Raw genomic sequence first — 20,944 nt, forward strand, 5'->3', positions numbered from 1 at the left:
TGGCAAGGTTAGCCTGGTATCCTGCAACCAGGGCGTCCCTGCTGGGAAAAAGTTATTCGGTGGCTGTGGCACGTTTCTGGCATTGCTGCGATTAAGTGAGGCATTAAAGAAGTTTTCGTTGCCGGCGCAAATGTTGTTAGCCAAACGAAATTGATTCAAACACGAAGAAATCTGCCAGGGTGAAGATATAGCTGTGGTTGGTCTGGGGCGAAAATCGAAAGATGGAGACCAGATCCATCATCGCTCCTTTCGCTGCTTTCGCTGCTGACTTGTAAAGTTTTGCTATCTTTTTGCTACTTTTTCGCCTCGCTCAGTCAAATTGCTGCATTGCAATGCGAAAATCAATTTGGAATTATCCCACAGCTCATTTCGTTTGGGGTTTCCACTTGGTGGGTGCGTGGGTGGTTAAGGTGGCTAAGGTGGCAGGTGGTAAACCTGCAGTGTCATTCCGATTTGATTAAATATTCCAGCCAGCGCTGAGCTGAGCAACCTAATTGGCTGAAGGTGAAACTGTTTAGCATTGAATCAATCAAAATTAACAAGCGACTCGGGCAACCTTGGGATTGGAATGTAATGGAATGGGAATGGCATAGAATGGATTGGTTGTTGTGTGTGTGTGTGAGTGTGCAGTAATCACAGGACATGAAACATTTAGGTATTCAGATCATGTGGACAGGTAACAAGCGTTAATTAGAGCAACGGGGCATGGAAACGGTGCAGCTCATAGATATGCCACCTTTAATCCGGCGAATCCAATTCGCGCCATACCCTCCTCCGATTCGGGACAATCTCTTTCAGCGTCGCTCTGGCCATTAATTAATATGCAGACCCATTCAGTTGATAAGCCAGCTGAAGTCCCTCCATTGAAGCTCACTCATTTGAATATGTGTATTCTCGGTATCTTTGTGCAGATTCAAGCATTGCCCGTGAAACCCTTGACCAATGTATCTATTTGCTTGTGAAGTTAACCAAACGTAGATAGTAGCTACATGGATGCAAAGTAAACACACACACATGCACATTCAGACTCACACAGAGAACATACGTGCGTGTTTCCAATGAATTCTGAAGTTGTTACTCACATTTAGAATCTATACTATACTCGTATATCACTGCACGGCATTCTTTATCTACCTATTTTCAGATACTTTCCCACATCGGTTCCCATATTCCCATTTTCCTCATTCGAGGCCACGCCCACACCGTAGACTCTTCTCTCTCTCAATTTTCCATCAGCTTTTTCGGACAAATGGCCTTTTATCACTTTGAAGCCGTTTGATTCATGCGTATTGCAATCAATGCCATTCATTACCGAAAAACTAAATACAAGTACCAGTTTTTCCCACCCCACATTTCCCATTTACACCACCCACTCCGCCCACTCCGCACACTCCGCCCCCCAAAAACGAATGCTATTTGTTCGTGTGTTAAGAGCTTTTTTCAACTGGCGTGGGTTCGGCGGGGCGAGGGGGGAGGGGGGAGTTGGGGCTAATGCTCTAATTTATTGCTCCTTTGTGGAGCCAGAAAAGGAGCCCAGGAGCAGCTCGAGCGTGAAAAGGATGCTTTGGCTTTGATCAACGTTTTGTTAGGCAGCCCAAAATGAATTTGTACCAGACAGACAATACACTTAACCGAAGGAATTCGCGGTGCGATGAGCGTGAGTATGAGTTTGTGGCTAAATTGGTCCCTGCTCTTTCTGCCAAGGCGACATTTTCTCACGCGATTTTCATTCATTTCCACGGCAGTGAAAGTTCAAAGCAGCCCTGACAAATGTATCCAACGAAGGCGATTGGCACAAGGCATTGCGAGGTTTGGAAGTAAGGCTTTCTAAATGAGTACTCTGGATCTTAAGACATTTTCTTGTTAAATACTTGTCATTCCAAATATGACAACCTGCAGCATTATTATATTTGCACTTGTCGCAAATAGGATCATTAGTGTTTTAAGCTCAATATACTTCAAGTATTTTAAACTCTACTACTAGAAGTTTTCTTTAGATAAATAACGAGATATATAGATCTCTCATTCTCGAATCTCGAAAGATAAGAAATCCTAGAAGAAATAAAGTGAGTTCTCTAGAGGATCAGCTCTGCCTACCTTGCGAAGGAACATTTCGTTGCACTGCTTGGCGGTGCTGCGCCAATGGCGATGGCGATAGCGGGAGTTGCCCAGTTTCAGGGTGCCCTGGAGGTCGGCAGCCTCCTCGACAACGCGCCGGATGCACTGGTAACGCAGGCGGTTGCATCTGTGGATCGGTTGCATGGGCACCACACCGTGCTCTGGCTCCGATTCCGCGCCGGAGCGCACCTGATCCTCGTCGTCGTCCACCCAGGCGCTCAGCACACCCTCCACGAAGTTGTACAGCATCTGGATGTTGGCCTTCATGGGCGCCGAACCGGAGGGCACTTGCGCCTCCGTCTTGATGAGCTTCCTGTTCTGGCACACCTCCCGCAGAAGATTCTCGCCGAAGTGCACGGTTTTGTGGCGCCGTCTCCGGGAATTGAGCGAGGCAGCCGAGGCGGACTTCATCAGCTTGCCATTCGAGTGGTGCACATAGGCGGGCAGTGGTTGCACTAGCGTGGTTGTGGGCTCCAGCCAAGCGAGTCCCGATCCCGGTCCTCCTAATCCAACTTGTCCGGCTCCTCCGACTCCCACTCCCATTCCGGCGGAACTGGCGGAGTCTCCCCTCTGCAGGGTGTTTGGCTGGGAATTGCTGCGATAGTGATGGTGCGGATGCGGATGCGGTGGCGAGGGCAGTGGCTGCATCTCCAGGTCGTCCAGTGGCGCCGGCTCAATGTCATCCAGTGTGGTGGGTGGCTGGGCCAGCTGGGTGCGCAGGCGATTGAAGTCGGCGGCACAGCGAGGCAGTGAGTTGCACTTGGCGGCATTGAGGCATTTGCGATTCCGGCAGCTGAGGAGCGGGGCACAGGATCGGCAGTCGTGGCAGATGACCAGGCGGCGTTCGCTCGTCGTTCCAGCTCCTGCTCCAGGGGCTCCCACTCCCATAGTACCTGCTCCTGTTGGCGGCGGAGGCGTGGCCGTTGTGGATGGTGTCGTTGGCACATCGGAGCCCATGGCTCCCACCAGATGAGCGGGCACCGCATGTAGTTGCACCTGCGCCAGTTGCTGATGCCTGGCCAGATTAACCGAGCTCACCGACGACGTGATGCACTGTCGCGCCTGGCACTCCTGGTACCGGCAGTGTGGATCCGTACAGATGGGCAGTAGTGGACAATCGGGATCCGTACAGGGTCCCGGGGATGGTGAACGTGGAGCCCGCTCCGCACTCGACGACTTGCGCTTGTGGCCACCGGAACGCTGGGCGGACATGTCGGACACCGTGGCGGACCGTTGGGTCTGATGGCGCCGGGAACGCTCCTTCCTGCCACTTGACTCTTTGGTTTTCGGCACATACTGATAGCGTTCCTTGTGCGGCTTGGCATACAGCCGTTCCAGATGGGCGGTGTTTGATGTGGACGCCGCTCCTGCCCCACCACTCCCCACCACTTCGCTGGCCGAGTGGCGCAGTCTTCGCTCCCGAGAACGCTCCTCCCTCCGCTGGCAGAGGGGCGTGTGTGAAAGGGCACTGGGCACCGCATAGCCACTGGGAATGGTCATCCGCTCCGGTGGTTGAGCTGGCGGTGGTTGCTTTCCGAGGGATTGCAGCTTGTGGAGAGGATAGGCTATCCAATCGGCAGTGAGCTGTTGCTGTTCCTCTTCGCTGACGGCTCCACTGTGTCCCAGGGAGTGTCTCTTCCGATGGCTGGTCTTCGACTGATCTTGGGCATCTTCCTGGGAATTGGAACGGGGCTGGGCATCGCCACCACTGCCATTCCTGCGATGATGCGACCGACGGGACTTGCCCCTTTCCGTGCCACTGCTGCCCTGCATCTTGGTGAGCCACTCCACAATATCGGTCTTCAGCAGCGAGAACTCACAGGGTCCGGAACTTTGTCGGGACAGCGGTTTCTTCAGAAGATCCGCCAGGGCCTTGGCATAGGCAGAGCCCACAGCCTTGTCCGCATCCGAAGGCAATCGATCTCGTTCCCGTTCCTTCTTGCGCGGCAGATGATCCAGCAGCCAGTCGGGCAGTTCGTCCTTCAGCACTGTGATCTCGCTGGGACCCGACGAGGTGCGCACTGGCTGGATGGGACTGGCAGTTTTTTGGAGCTTCAGCCACTCTATGGTCTCCTCCCGCACCTGGCCCCCTTCGGCGGAACGGGCGGAGTGGCGCTGCTGAGCGCGACGATCGAACCATTCCAGCTGCTCGGGCGGCTGGCGCAGAGCACTCTTTGGCATGGTGGCCACTTCCTCGGCACTCTTCTGCCGTCGCGGTGGCAACTGAGGTCTCTGCTCGATCCGCACGTGGGCATGACCCATGGGTTCGGCCAGCCTCACCGATCCCTTGCGCCTGATGCACTTCTGTTCCATGGTCTCCTCATCGCGAGCTCTCACCCGGCGCGTGATCTCGAAGATGTCGCCGTTGATCTGGTGATAGAACTTCTCCACCTCCACACCCCGATCGAACTCCTCCTTGGCCGTGGGCTTGGCATGTGACCGCGAGGGTGGGCGTGGCGGTGGCGGCAACTGGTTGCCCTCGTCCAGTTTCTTCTTCTTGTCATCACTCTCATCGGAGGAGGCGTTGAGCAGGGCACCAGAGCCCGCCGCCCCACCATCCACCACCCAGCTTATCGAGCGCTCACCACTGGTTGCCGTCCCAGTGCCGTCGCCCTTTTGCAGCAATCTGTCCAGGCTGCCGTGATGGGTCTTGAGTGTGGCGGCTCCCAGGCTGCCTTGGGTCTCGCCCAGCGATTGCAGCCGGCACTGGGCATTGCAGATGCAAACGCCGGGACGCTTTTTGCTGCCAAAGCGAAAGAGTTGGCTGGCCAACTGGGAGACATTCTCGCCGAGGCCAAGGCCCAAGCCACCGCCACCGGAACCACCACCTCCGCCAGCGGCGGCTCCACCCGCATCCCTTCCCGAGGCCGTTGTTGCCGATGTCAGGCGTCCTCCTGGATGCGCCACTGGTGTGATGTCGACGATCACGCAACAGCAGTGCAGCGAGAAGGTCTTCTTGGGATCGCCGTCGCTGCTGCAGTCCGCCCCGCCAGCACTTCCGTTTCCGCTTCCGCCTCCGGTTCCGTTTCCGGTTCCTCCTGCAGCACCGCCACCTCCACCTCCACCACCTCCTCCTCCGCCTCCTCCTCCTCCTCCTGGACCCGCAGGATCGCCTGGAGTCGCACCAACACAACCACCACCACTAAGAGATGGCGGTGCACCACCGATCGCACCACTATTGCCGCTGTGATCGCCGCTGTGATCGCCGCGCTCGCTGTTGTTGTTGCCTTGTTGGGCGGCCAGAATGAATCTGAATCACAGCGGCAGCAACGGAGGCGAGGTCCTTTTCGTCCTTGACAATGGCGATGTCCTGTCCTCAGTATCCCATACATCCGGCGCTAGTCCGCCATTTGTGTTTGTGTGCGTGCGTGTGTGCACTTTGCACTTGCCACTTTCCACTGGCCTCAACTATTTAGTGCTGATTATTATTCATTTGATTAATTAAACTAAAAGCTCATTTTGCGGCACAGTCATTTATTACATCGGCAGCAGGGGTTGTTTTTCCTATTCGTTTTCGTTTTTCGTTTTCGGTTTTCGGTTTTGCTGTTGGCTCTGTTGCTTTGCCAATTTATCTCACACGCGTCGCACACATTTATCTATAATTAATTATTTTTACTTGTTGCCAGCAAAGCGAGTGGCAAAAAAGAAATCACTTGGCTTGCGTGGGTGTGTCTGTATGTTTGTGTGTGTGTGTGTTTGTGAGTGTGTGTGTACATATTTATTCAAGGATTTATTTAATTATATTTGTTTTGCTCTATAAATCACAAAGTACCCGAACTTTTTGCTGTTTGTTCGGGGTTTTGCGAATGAGTTTTATTATTCTGCAGTGACCGAATTAAATTTGTATTTTTGTATTTAGCTTAAAGTGCTGTGGTTTTGATTATTGTCCACTTCGAAACGAAAATCCTTAAAGTTTGTGCTGCTATTTATTTAAAACGGCTGCTTCACCATTAGCAAAACTAATCTGCCGAATTTTAATGAAACAAAACTAAGTCTATTGTTAAATTCAAATAGCTTTTGAACTGGTTATTAATTAAGCAGTATTACTGCCAACTTTTAATGGACACAAAGAGAAAGAAAACAATTCACCAAAAAAGGCAAAAAGGATTTACTGAATTCGAAAACAATTTTTAAGCCTTCGTATCTAAGTTGCTCTTCATTTGACAGACGCCAGATATTTAACAGGATTACGCAGGCGGAGAAAGATCTGTTTTTAGACTTTCTCATACTTTACAAAAACGTGCTGCATACGAAAATAATCCCTGGCAAATACCCCCATATGTACATATATGCATGTCTAGGCGTAGGCGCTTTAATTAGCATATATAAAGGCTAAAAAAACAATGTTGCATGCGGCCCTTTCTTTCTATTTTTTTTTTTTCGTACTTTAGGCCAAATTCTCGGAGCTTGTCTTCGGTGTTATTTTAAAGTTGCTGTGCGAGAAAGTTTTTGCAACTCGTGCGCAAATATTTTGTTTGTTATATTGCTAGCATAAATTTGTTGGCTATCTGCACAGACACGCTGTGGAAGTGGGGGCATATATATTTATAAGCGCATACATAAATACTTTTCGGGCTGGCAGCAAATGCATAAATTTCATGTCTACATCTACACGGAGATATGACTCGGCAACTGCTGCTCCGCTCTACGGTCATGTTTGTGTTTATGCAAAGGAGTTTGCCAAAGTTTTTTCCTCTCGTCTCGTTTCGTTTCGTTTCGTTTCGTTTTATTCCGTTTCGTTTTGGCTGCTGCCAAAAAGTTTGCTTGTTAAGTGAAAGGATTATATGATCCGGTGGCACGAGGGGAACAGTGGGGAGGGGTGGTGGAAAAAACTTAAAAATACACAGCCGAATAGAACAACAAAACTTTTCGTATTTTTATGTTTTGAGCTGTGCTGTGCTGTGCTGCACCTAAGAAGAAATCCCATACACAACAACTTGCCACAAAACTTGAGTTGTGTTGATAGTTTTTATAGCCTACTTTTCTGGGCCGCATGAACAATGCGAAAAACAGGCGGGAGCGGGAGTCTTGGGCAACTGAGTCTTCCCAGTTGCGAATTAGTGTCTTCGGCAGGCGGGGGCAAAAGTTTTTGGCCAGCTTGTCCCGTTTAGATTAGAGCCGTCGATAAGTTTCAAGTTTGCCACATTTGCCATGTGTTTAGTTGCCAACTGTGTGTGCGTGCTGGAGATGCCACGCTGCACGAGTGAGTGTGTGTGGGGATGGAGAAGGCAAGGCTCAACTAGTTGGCAACTTGGGAAATGAGAAAATAAGGATGGCCAGGGCTTTGGCCCAAGTCTCGGCTTAAGCCACCACTTGAAAAGGTGCTTGGGCGCATTTGTTTAGCGATTTTCGCTTGATTCGGCCAATAAAGTTAATTTCCTTCCACCCCAAAACGGGGAAAAACTTTTCGCTACACTCTCCGACTCGTTTGGCGTGTTAAATGACATTTTTATATCGTTTCGATTGTTGTTCCTTGGCCAAAAACTTTTCCAAATTGCCAGGCAGCGAGGTCCCAACTCAAAAATTTCCCTAGCACGCGAGGGAGTCCTGAATAAGTAAAGATGGGATCAGTGAGATAGTAGTTTGGCCATCCAAACAGGTAGCAAAGCTCCTTTGCTCAACATAAACGGCCAGGGTCTTTAGCTAAAAAAGTTAAGTTACTCCTGCTTTTAGGGCTTATGAAGAATGAGAAAATGTGGCAGCAAATCCACTCGAGGACTCTCTGGGTGGTTGTGGCTCAGATAAATTAGATTTCCCCCTAATGCCTGGCCAGCCACAGGCCTTTCGACCCAGGATCTCCGTCTATCCTGATCTCTTTCACTTGCAGTATAATTTACTTTTAGTTGAAATTATTTTATATAGATTTATCCGCATCGACTGAGGCTTTAATGCGTTTAGCACACGGAGACGCCCACAAGAGGCGAGGGACTTGTATCCATAAATATAAATACGTTTAATGGTTGGTAGGGACAAGCAACAACAACTGTGCCACACCAAATGCAGCAGCTACCTATCTCACTCTCCTCGGTCTATCTGTCTCTGTCTTTCTCTTTTTATCTGAGACTGCACTTGTATGTGTGTGTGTGTGTTTGTGTGAACTTCGACAGGCATGACGTTGATAATATCCTTGCACATGTATGACGTTGCTACTGCTGGCTGCTGCTTCTTCGTGCTCTCGGTTATCCTTGCAACAGAAGGCGCAGCCTTTTCAACATGCCACCAGCACGATTATTATTGTTGTTGTTCGTTTATTTTTTTTTGTATTTTTGCATTCGTATTTGTGCGCATCTTGTTGATATTTTATTAGCCCAACTTTGGTGGGCCAAAACAGCACGCAAAAAACAAAGCACACATACACGCACAGAGTTCCTCGCTGTTTGGGGAAAAAAAGTTTTTCTTTTTTGCCTCAGCATTTGAGTTTTTATTCTTTTGCCGTTCGATGGCGATTTAAATTTTCGCCCGCGTGCTAAAAATATCTGGGCAATGTACATATATATACATATATATGTGTTTAGGGACAAAGGCGAGAGCGAAGCAAAACAAGTCCGCCATATAACATGGAATCTCGACACGACTCGAATCTCTGGCGCGTTTCAAGTTTTTCCACATTTTTTTTTCACTTTTTTCAGCGAGTTTTTCCTTTTCTGCCTTGTTTTTGTTGTGCCCCCAAATGACTGCGTGCGTGTGTGTGTGTGTGTTTGGGCGCTGCCACTGTGTTGGTAAATATGTGTTAAGTGCGTTGGTATTTGCCTGTACCCTTGTAGCCCCTACAAACGCCCCCCCCATTCCCCTTTGAATCCTTCACAGCTGCTCTGGCATTTTTCAACACTTTTTTCTGTTATTGTTGTTGGGCGGGATTTTCATTTGGTGCGCCAGGTTTTGCAACTTGTTAATTTGACTTTAATGCCTCAGCTGACAATCGAAATTTTCGTTTGATTTGCTACCCCCTCCCCCCCCCGCTCACAGGCACACTCACTCACACCAGTGCAGTGTGCTCCCTACTTTCGCCAGGCGTATATTCTTTTTGTATTATTTGCTTTTCCTTTTATTTTGTTATTGCGCTTAACTTGTGTGCTAAATTATATGGTCTATGGTCTGCGTCAATTTCAGCGCTGCGTGTGTTAGTCCTTCTGTCGACACAAGTGTTGGTGTATCTATGTGCTCTTGATTCGACGTGTGTGCCTTGGTGTGTGTGTGTGTGTGTGTTGCTGTTTTGTAATTTGATTTCTTTTTTGCCGCCCGCCTCCCGCTGAGGCATCAGGAATATAGCTTCAGCTTCAGCTTGAGCTTGAGCTTCAGTTTCAGTTTCACTGCCTCTACATTCAGCGCTGATGATGCGATGTGGCTGCTTCAAAGGCTGCTGACGCACTTTTCTCGGACTTTTCCCAGCTTTCCTGACCCGTTTTGATTTGATTTGATTTTATGCGATTCGTTGCGATGCTATGCGATTCGATTCGATTCGATACCGATACGATTCGATGCGGCGGCACACACACGCTGCTATTTATGATTTATTTTAGCGTTTAGCGTCGACGACGTTTGGCGAAGGACGAGAGGACTTGTGGACCGACACAGTCCGCAGACTGGCTATTGCGTTCGCGTTACAAAATGGCGTTACACACAGCTGCCAGAGAGCGCTACCAAGCACAGCTCGCGACGACGTTCCCGTTCTGACTGACTTTTCACCACAAAGGATGTGGATATGCCAGGCAGCCGGAGCAGCAGCACTCTACCGTTCTCCCGCTCTCTTCCACTCTCTCTCCCACTCCCTCTCTCTGTCTTTCTCTCTTGCTCGCTATCTCTTTTGGAGAGCTTCCAGCAGCGCAGCGACTGCTCTGCTCGCCCCATTTCGTGTAGACACACACGGGCACACGCACACGAACGGAACACTCGGATTCGGGTCGCGAAAAGCTGCGGCTCGGCTCGCCTCGGCTCAGCTCCTTCGGCTGACGAGTGTGCCATCGGGTGTTCCAGTGAAACTGTTTATAACAGTTCTGGCTGCACACATTCCGTTGGTGGTTGTGTTTTTCGCTCTCGGCTGGCAGGCTTCGCCTTTATTTACGTAATCAGCGAAAATCATCAAAGCTCCCCGACCAGCATCCTTGCTCTCTTCGGCTCTCTCGCCAGTCACATGGTTGGGCAAGGTGAAAAGCTGCGACTAAAGCTTGCGCTCTTCGAATATGCCAAAGAGTTGGGTGCCAAATGAAAGCTAAGAGATCCCCAGCGCAAATCCCTGTGAACCCAGCATAATTTACAAATCAGACGACGATGGTGACGACGTCATCAAAACCAAAATGCAGTTATAATGCACTCAGTGCGAGCGAGATGGAGCAAGCCAGGAGAAAGAGAGAGAGGGAGGGAGAGAGAGCGAGTGTGGTAGAGCTGGGGGAAATATAACGTATACAACCCGTGTGACAGCTGCCAGAGGGCGAGGCACCAACTCAAAGGTGTTTAGTCAACATGAACAACGACAGCAACAACGACAACGGCAACAACTTGGAGTTATGTGCGGTAGGTCGGCCGCAGCTAAAATTAAATTTATTCATTGTTGTCTTTGAAGCCAAGCAAACGCAAGTCAAGCCACAGCAGATGCTTTACAGAGCGAGAAACTGTGGCCACTGGCTGCAATGTCTTCAAAAGCAATATAGCGGTCAGTAAATAAAACTAGATAATAAGGGTATTATGTGGATTATGGAGGTAATCGAGCTTAAAAGTTTTAAAAGTCCCATCAAATTGAAAAAACTTGCATCCTTCCCCCCAAACTCTCCATCCCAGCATCCCATCTTAGCCAGCCAGTACTGCCTGATTTCTCCAAGTGCACTTGCTTCTGATGCCGCTCCAGCTGGCTGGATGGCTGCTCCTGCTGTGTGCACTCAGGATTTTGCTCTGGGGCGTATTAAAGCTTTTACAAATCGTGAGCATAATTTATTTTGCTACAACTTGGCTCATCGCGGCGGCAAGAAGGAGACATTTTGTTTGGGGGATAATGGATAATGGAATGGCCGCAGAGAGAGGCAAGTTTTTGGATTAATTTGTAACTGCTTTCTATTGTCATCTCAACACAGCATCCGGAGAGAATGTGCGTGTGTGAGTGTGTGCATTACGCATTTGATTGAATGGTTATAAATATTTGATTATTACGTGTGCAAACTTAATTATGTTGATTATACGGCAAACATAATTATGTGGCTTGTGGGTGCAATAAAGCGATCTAGTTGCGACTGCCTGCCCGCCCGCCAACTCATTTTTGTTCATGGGGACGAAACTCTGTTGCTTGAGTCATAAATCCAGACAGGCGTTAAATCTGCGCCTCAAATGGCCCCATAAAGTCAACACCTCAAAACTCAAATGTCGCCAGGCAGCCAGAAACACACAAACACACACACACACCAACCACACAAACACACACATATACAACATATACAACAGTAAAAGTTCCCCCTGCTATACAACATAGGCAATCACAACAGCACAAATGCTTAAACACGCTCAAATAAGTCACATGGCGAGCCACGCCCACACACAAACACTCGCACACACACACGTACAGGCACACGCACAGGCACACGCAAACACCGAAACAGCCATAGACACGAAGGAATCGTAAAATATAACGCATACGCAGCGTTGGCCCAGTCCCGGTCCCATGGCAGCCATAAGAAAATAGCTCGAAATATGTTAATAATGAGATGTGAGCGGGCGCTGACTGCTAAATATTATACAAATACTTGCATATATGTGTGCTCAGATATATAAATATATATAAATGGCAGGGGCAGCAGGGGAAGCTGGGTGGGTATGCAGGGCGAAAGAAACCCACAAACACACGCAGTGTAAAGCCTTGCAAATCTACATAAACTCGGTCAAGGACACTGCAGCTGATGCTGAAGCGCTGAAACGGATTTCGAGGCTTCGAGGCGATGAGGATGTGGATGTGGATGTGGATGTGGATGTGAATGTGGCTGTGGCTGTGAATGTGGATGCAGATGTAGATGCAGATGCAGATGAGGCGGAGGCTGTGCCACCCAAATTGCCTTTAAATATAATTATTTTCCTTTTATGCGAGTGAAGGATTGCCGCCCTGGCAGCGACATTTAAATTTAGACCACCGCATCCTGCTTGTTCCATTTCGCTAGCAGATACGCTGCCAGATAAGAGAAGTCACTTTTATGACGTCAGTAAACCATTTTAGGCCGTTTTTCTTTCGTTCATCCGCTTGTGGCACCATCACCCCCCCCTGCCCACCCCGCTGCCCGTGCCGCTCGTCCTTTTTCGGTTTTTCCCTGTGTTTCAGAGCGCGCGCAAATGGCAGGCGGGCAAGTACAACAGCAACATCAGCGATAGCATCAAAACTACAATAACAGAGCGAACGAGGACGAAGGACCTTCTCTTAGGTCCCAAAGAGAATCGCAGGCATTGAAAGCTTCGTTCGCCGTCCTTGCTCTCTGCCATCCTGCCTGTCTGTCTCTCGCATTTCATCTATTACCATAAAATCAAATCACAACAATAACCATAACCATATAGCAAAGATTTAATAACTGTGATTGGGATTTGAAAAATGAATTTTCTTTCTCTGGTTTCGCCCCCCGCTTTAGGTGAGATTATTTAATGGCTTTTGCCATTTTATCCAAAGCATTTGGCATTGAATTTCACAAAACCGAGCGCTTGTAAATGTAATTGAAGTCCCTCTGACGACTGGCAAAATAAGCAAAAAATATTGAAATTGTTTTGCGGTGGCAGCTCAAACGATTTGGAAAATGATAACCCACCCAGCCTAATAAATTTCCATTAAATTCAAAGCAACTTCGTTTGCCAATCGAAAGTCTCTGCCTTCTGCGGACCGGAAATCTGCATTTGAGCGTTTTTTTATAATTTCCGGTCTTAGGTTCTGGCGTTTGTTGCTTAATTTCCGTCACCTAGACCATAAACAAATGCCTGCCGATTTTGTTGCTCCACAATTTCCCACACCTTTCGCAATTATCAAACTGTTGACTTGCCGCTTCAATTTGGTTTTATGTCAGTTCATTTTGTTTACTTGAAGCGCCGCCCTCGCCTTGTTTTTTTTTTTGTTTTCAAACTCGGACTCTCTGTTTCTAGGCCAAAGCTCTACCGAATATCCTGCCAGGCTGGACCAAAAAAAAAAAAGCTTCCTTGCGGCTGTTGGCGGCATTAAATACAGCCGACACACTGAGATTCTGAAGTCTGGACAGGGCGAAGAAGTGTTTTCAAATCCAATTACCAGCGCAAATTTAATTTGTTGCTGCACTCGAGGAAAAGTTGCCAACACCGCGCTGATAGCCTATGAAAATTGTTTAGCTGCAATAAAGCAATGTCCGTCGGTGGGTTTGGTGAGAAAATTGGGGGGAAAATCGGAGGAAAAGCTGGCAAAAGCGGTGGCTATCAGTGTGCCGCCGAGTTTGTATTTTTCCGGCTGAACCGGAGGGCGGCATCATCAAGTGGTCACGAGTGAAAGAGAGAGAAACGGAGAGAAAACTCGAGCGAGGGCTGGCAAAAGTTTAATTTGAAAAAGGTTTTCTCGTTTTCGTTGTACTTTTGTTTTGCTTTTTTTGTTTGTTTTTTTTCCAACAACCACCTGCCTCCGTCCCGGGTCTCTTTATTTTTATTAATTTTGTTTGGCCCGGTCTGCTGGAGGTGTTGAATTATGAGCAAAGTTCATGAGCCTGGGAACCCGGGGACTGCTAACAATTTTGTAAGCCAAATAAAGCCATGTTATGGCCAAAGGCGGTTTTAACAGTCGCGCGCGCCGAGCGGTTGGCTCGGATTTTCTAGCCTTTTGGGCATGGAGCGAAAAACCCAAGCTAATTGCCTAGAAATTGCCTTAATGATGGTGCAAAAGCAGAAATCACAAAATATGACTGGCAACAATTTGGTTAAAAGTTCCTTTTTTTTTTTTTGCCCCAACACTCTCTTTTGATTAACCTTTTTAATGCTGGGCCACGTTGGGCTCTTCATTTCGCATGCAGTATTCATAAAAAGGTCGCAATTTCATTTCGATAAATTCTTGGTGGGCTCAACTGGCCAGCTTGGCATCCCGTTTCCATTTCCATTTCCCCACTTGGCTTGGCCAACAATTTTTCTGTTTTTCCGTTCCGTTTTTCCGTTTTTTATTGTTGTCGATTATTGTTGAGTTTGCCCAGCATTGTCTATGCCCTTCTTGTTGTACTTGTTGTTATGATTGGGGCGTATTTCGTATTTGAACTATGCCAGGACTCTGTTAGTTTTCCACTTCTTTACTGGCCAGCTCCAGCTCCATCTCCACAATAGCATTTTACACGCAGCACAAAGCTGCGGGGTATCTGATCACTCTACGCGCCCGGGTATCAAATCAGCTGTATTCAATGGGATTTTTCTCTGAGTGTGTTGGCCTACGGCTTTCCAGCTGCTGCCACCTAATTGTTGGCAATGCGAAAACTGAGAACTTGTCTATGAAACTGAAGCTGGAAGCTGTTACTTCCCCGTTTCCCCCCCCTTCCCCGTCCTCTGCAGGCAAATAACAATTGCTCCACTGACAGGCCTTCTGGCCAGGATTCGTCCTTCCTTCCTCGCTGCCCCCCCCCCCCCCCCCCCTTCCTGATGGCACACCCATGGCTGATTCCCTGGCGCGTTTTGACCAGCACGAAATGCCTCGTGCAACTTGAAACTAAACTGGCTAGAGGGCAGGGGGGTTTGGGGTTGTGTGGTGGGGGCAGACAGAGGCGTGACTGCTGGCCACTGCACAATGGGGCCATAATTTCAGAGCGAGACAGCTGGCGAGTGGGAGCGAGAGGGAGGCTGGCCAGCAAACCGAATGCGAAACCGAATTGGAATCTGAATCCGAGACTGGACGCTTAAGCACAATGCCCCACTAAATTACAGTTAATGTTTATTTCTTTTGCCACCCCGCCGACTGGCCTCCTTGGAAAGCTCTCTGCTCCCTCTTCTTCTCGAGGGGGTTGCAAGGGGGGGGGGAGCCCCTTTACTGAAGTGGAGAATTGTCGACGGCTCTCCTTGGCTTTGTTTACATTTCTAATCTCCCGCCGCCCAGTGGCTGTTCAAGTTTGCCCCCTTAAAGCATCCCCACCCCCCCTCCCTCCCTGACTGACTGCTAGTTACTGCATTTCGATTGTATCTTTGACTGCTAGCCCCCCCATCGAGAAAACCCCCTCCCGCCCCTCGACGATCTACGCCCATTTTAGCCAGCTTTGGTTTTAGTTTTGCCTTTGTTTTATATTCTTTTTTCTCTCTTTTTTGCGTCATCCTCTTTGGCTGTGGACAATGGTTTATTGAGTTATGGCTTGCATGCGGATATCCGCTTCTCTCACAATCACACAGGCAGTCGCAGGACACACAGATACAGATACACACACTGCACATACATACATAGTATAGCTGGGCACATTTATATAACTTCGTTATTGGCTCCCATTGAGGTGTCGGCCAGAGATTTCCCTTGGCTTTTCCACTGCCTCCTGCTGCTGTGATTGCCAACTATAAATTAGCAACATTTTCATGTTCGCTCATAAAATGTATGCAATTTTCTTTTACACCCAGCTACGCTCTATAAATTTATCGTTTACTTACCACCGCCACACAAGGCAAAAATTCTGCTGAATATTAGCTTAGCTTACCTGCAATGGCAAAATCAAAAGAAGAAATTGAGAATGGTTACTGTGTGCGTATAGATAGATATTGATATCAATATTTTACTTAAAGTGTCACAGACAAACAAACATACACACATACAGGAAAAGGTAAAATCGACACACACACACACACACACATATGAACACACAATCTCCTATGCAGATAAATTGGCATTTGATGTCGGCCAAAAAGTTATGCAAATTGGATTTTTCAGTGCTTGTTTACAGAGCGACCAACGGGGGAAAATATTAATTGCCCTAGAAAAGTAGTCAATCGAATTTGCATATATCATTGACAGATCTTTATAGCGATATCAATTTGCATTTACTGACGCTTACAGCGGCATATAATGGATTTAATTACAATGGAAAGTGTCAGTAAAAAATCTGAAGTCCGCCTATCAAATCAATTTCACATGTGACAAATTTGTTTATAAACCTTTCTATTAATTTATTTCATTATTATTTGTTATATTTTATAAAAGAAATATTTTAGATAAATTCTTTGAATGTTAATTACTTGATAGTTAGATTTAAACAAACTAATTACTTGTCATATTTTATCCCCTAGTTCTTACACAAACTAGCAACAAATGAGGACACTCGCTTAACATTTTCTTAAGTTTTCATTTGAGTTTTCTTCAGTTGGCCCTTGCAATCTGCCGCTTTTCGCGCGCGCTTTTCTCATTAAGAACTTTTTGGGGTAACTCAATCTGGGGACATTTCAATTTCAACTTAATTTCTCAACTTAAGGACCTAATCTGCCCCTGTCATTGTCCTTAATTGTTGACCAACAACAATAAGAACCCAGCTAAATGGAATTCAAGTTTTAGGCATCGCTGCCAATCTGCTTCCTTCTAATGTGTATATATTTTTAGCAAGGGACCCGACCAATTTAGTTGATGACTTTATTCCCGTGTTCGCTCTACCCAGCACAAAAACACCTCAAAGGACATTTTTGGCCCCGCTGCCGACTGAGCTGAGTTTCAGTTGAGAAAACATTGCTTTATAAGAGATGCAAATATGTAGTTGTTACATTTAATTATATTCATATCTTTAGCCCCATTGCCGGCCAGGTAATCTGAGCGGGACGAAGACGAGGATGTGGGTGTGGCATTTGTGCGAACTGTGCGAAAATGTACAAAATGCTGAAATGCTGAACACATGCCAATTACGCGGGGCAACACAGCCAGCCAGGCGGCCAAAAAAGGAGCAAAACTGTCGAGGTGCCAAAATGAGGCCTGAGAAACTGTCGAGGTGAAGAAGGTCGTGTTCCCAAAACCCCAACCCCTCCTCCCCTCCTTGGATTTACCCCTTCCTTTTGCACCTGCTCAGGTGGGTGTGCGGGTGTGTAAGTGTGTAAGTGGGTGTGCGTATGCGTGTGTGTGTGTGAATTTGTGAGGTGCTGAGCAGTTGTGGCATGGCAGCTTAAAATGCGCGAATGCCGAAACGACATTTACATGTTACACACAAAGAAATGCGTATGTGGGGGGGTTGCGTGGGGGGTTGGGGCTGTGTGTGCGCTCATGTGAACCTTGGCAAGTTTACTCCCCCTGTAGTTGTGCGTTTTTTGCACATTTTATTATTTTTTATGACTGCACGAGTATAATCTTTTGACATGGAGGTAAAGGCAATAGCAACGGCGGCACTGGCACTGGCAACGGCAATGGCAAACGAAACGAAAACGAAACGGAACGACATCGTTTGCCATTTCAGGACCTGTTCCCCAGCAGGAAGGAAGAAATCAAGAGGTGACTGAAGAAAGGAGCCAGCCCGAAACAAGCCAAATAGCAGGCAGGAAGCGGCTTTTTATTCGCTTAACTTGATTTGCACTTGAGTGTAAGTGTGAGTGCGTGGGTGTGTGGGTGTGTGTGTGGATGAGTGTGTAAAAGTGCTATTTCCTTCAGCCCAATTTCAGAAGCTCCTCCTGGCAACCAACTCATCTACCCCACTCAATTGTTCATTGATGTTTCTTTTTAACTTTTTCTGTATGATATCATCTTACGTGGTTTTCAGCTCTCTGCCTTCAGTTTTTACACTTTATACTCCTCGATTAAAGTGCTGAAATGGAAATCTTCTCGATTTCATCACCTCCCCTTCCCCTCCGCCACCCTCTCCTCTTCATTTGGCTTTCATTGCAAGTCAAGCGCCTTCGATATTTTACACGGCGTTATATATTCGTATTTCTGTGAAATTTGCAAATGGACACGCAGAATGGAGAAAGCGCCGGGAAAGTTGTACTCCAACTCTCCTTGTGAGAAGCATGTGCAAAGTTTACTTTTTTCTGCACTCGGGCCACAATTTTTTTTTTTGCTTTCTTTCTTTCATTCGAGCCCGGCTTGAAACTTCTCGGGCGTACTTAAGGCGAGGACTGTGAGTGAAAAGTTGTGTAAGTGTTTTTAAATCCCTTTTCAGGGGGCGCCCGAGCGTCGAGTGCATCTCATTGAGTTGTTGAAAGACCCTAAATTATGCCAAAGTAGCCAAGGACATTCAGGTAAACTCGTAACTCGTATATTCGTTTGTTTCGTCGTTTCCCCGGGGGCAATTAATGAGATATTCTACCCCTTTTCCTTTTCCAGCTTGAACCCATCAGCTTGAACCGATTCGTTTAATTATTTTGGTTGGCCGGCAGATGCGCTTAAATTTCATAAGCCACATGCAGCATCCAGCATCCGAATGCCAGAGCACTCTGAGCTGCTTTTCGGCCACCGCAAAGGGGCAAATAAAAGGGGCCACTCCCACGGCACTTGGCCATGTGCTACTCACACACACACACACACACACACACTTGCTATAGCCGACTTATGCCACATGCGGCCAGCAGCCAAAAGAATTATCGAGAAATGAAAATGAATTCCAGGCATCCCCCACTCCTTTTGAACTCGTGCTTTCTGCGCTAAACCGAACCCACAGCAGCGGCTTTGGTACTTGGACAACTTTTGGCTCAAGGCTTTTAGCATTTCATAATGTCATTTGGCAAAGAAGATGGCAGCAGCAGCCGCAGCAGTAGCAGTAACAGCAGCGGTTGCAAAAGGACGAAAAAATATGAAATGGAATTGAACACAAGCTGACTGCAGTTTATATCCACACTTCATGACAGATATGGCATATAGCGGCTAGCTAAGGACATTCAATGCATTTGTGGAAATGGTTCTTTAGTGTCAAAGGTTTGAAAGATCTTTCAATTGCTAGTATGCATTGACAAAAACCTTAATATTTAATAGTCAGCAAGAAATGGGTATTTAATGTCATAGAATGATTTGACCGATCTTTTATTAACTAGTATGCCTTATATTTCTTTGTAAACCTTATTCAGTTTTTAAGCAACAATAAACAAGCAGATAATGGTCCTATCTCATATCACACCCAATCCAATCCTATATATGTGCATATATACTTATTTATCACATATGTTAGCAGTGCGTGTGTGGGTGGTGCAAACTTCTGCTGACAGCTCTCTTTTGCCGTTGGCCTGAGTATCAAAGCTGCTGTCTAACTAACCGGTGGCAAGAAATAATACAAAAAAAAATAACAAAAAAAAACGGAGAAGGATGGAACTTAGTTTCAAACTTTGAGCCAGAAATACGTGGCAAAAACTGAAATAAAAAAAAAAGAATCAAACTAGAAAAAATAAATGGCAAAAAACTCAGTTCGTTGGTCAGTGGCAAATAAGAAAACTGTTATTTTTGTGTCAAATAGTTTGGCCAACTGTCCACGTCCAACTTTCGCTGACAGCAGCAGAAGACTTTCTCCCCCTTTCACCTCCATTTACCTCCTTCTTTTCAGCCCCACTCCGCCCAAGACCCCGCCCACTTGCCCGTCCGCCTTAATGCACTCGCTGCAAATTAATATTGCACTTTTTTCTTAGCCATCCTCCGCCTGCCTTGGCCATAGTTTGAAGATGAGAAACTTTTTCCCCGAGCAGCTTGTAATACAAAAATTAGTTTCTTCACTTATTGAAATGTCAATGGAATGTCAAGCGTGCGGGGGAGAGGGGGAGCAAGATGCGGGGCAAAGGGGAGCAACGTCTAACGTCTCTAGCCAAATTGTAATTTCCACGTCTGAGCATTTTCTTTTTCTTAGCTGCCGCCCTTTTTTTGCCGCCGCCGCCGAGCAGATATTCCTTGCTTTTTCCCTTGGTTTTCCCTTTTTTCTTTGCTCTGCCTGCTCTACGTCAATTTGCTTGAAATGCTCTGTGCCAAATGATTTAGCGTTGCACGGGGATTCCCCCCCTTTTGGACCCCACACACCTGCTACAAAGTTTTCAGCTTTTGTTTTTTGCGTGGCCTCAGCTGTTTGGCAGCGCGCTCATCAATTTGCCCTAATGATATCAGCGCGTCGCAGCGGCAGAAAAAAAGGTGCGAAAATGGAAATTAAACAAAATTAAAAAATGGCAATCCCCCCGATAAGGACATAAAGCTAATGAGCACAGCCATCCCACAAGAAGCTGGCAAGGGGGATGGCTTCCGAAATCCCCCAAAAACTGGTCCAAAGTGGCTTATGTGTTTACACGGTTTTTCATCTTTCAAAATCGCCTTCAGGTCCTTTTCTCGATGGCTCTTCGTGGCCTAATGAATGTCATCCTCCCCCAGCATTCGGCTTTCTTCTTCTTCATTTTGGGGCAGCTCCTTTGTGGTGTCAGTCAGAAAAACCACAAAGTCGCATAAATTAATGTCTTGCCACGCATTTAAAATGTGTTCAATTTGGTGTTGTTTGCGATGTCGCTTCATGGGGGGTAATTAATCAATTTGATTGATCATTCCGATGGCCGCAAACTGCCCGGGGACTCGTCCTTTTCGTTTCGTTTCGTTTCCTTTTTTTTTTGTATTTTCTTACTTTGGTGTGGGCAAATGCAAATAAAGCGAATGTCAATATTGTAAATTTTTAAGTACTTTAAATTATGCAAGCTCATTAAGCCAATCGAGCTGAATGCCAAATGCAAAAGTTGTAATCGATACGCAGCGAGTGGGTTGCCAAACTTTATCATTCAATTTTCCCAAAAAAAAGGAATATATAAAAAATTATAAAAAATGGAGGGAATAAAGTTTGGCCTGCCAAAGTGTCATAAAAAGTTTCGTGTTCTGTTGGCGAGAAAAAATGTTGAATGCACACAATGGTCTGACAGTTTAGTCAAATTATATTATCAGCAGAAATTTTCGAGCAACGAAAACTATTTTCAGCCA

The 20,944-nt window shown here is 46.9% G+C and overlaps 1 protein-coding gene across 10 annotated transcripts in view; it reads right to left on the reverse strand.

Annotated features, from left to right (window-relative positions):
• Positions 1–20,944, reverse strand: part of LOC122618216 — an 84,516-nt gene that overhangs the window by 50,414 nt on the left and 13,158 nt on the right. For 3 of the 10 annotated variants that reach the window (XM_043794473.1, XM_043794472.1, XM_043794475.1), the window contains exon 1: positions 2,098–4,431. The exons of 6 other annotated variants lie outside the window; for them this stretch is intronic. In XM_043794473.1, the coding sequence (XP_043650408.1) occupies positions 2,098–4,431 (2,334 nt within the window). Of the gene's footprint in view, positions 1–2,097; positions 4,432–15,699; positions 15,721–20,944 lie in introns of those variants that run through there. One more of the 10 variants, XM_043794474.1, reaches the window with a different exon arrangement.

The sequence above is a fragment of the Drosophila teissieri genome, chromosome 3L, assembly GCF_016746235.2.
Source record: "Drosophila teissieri strain GT53w chromosome 3L, Prin_Dtei_1.1, whole genome shotgun sequence".
Lineage (NCBI taxonomy): Eukaryota > Metazoa > Arthropoda > Insecta > Diptera > Drosophilidae > Drosophila > Drosophila teissieri.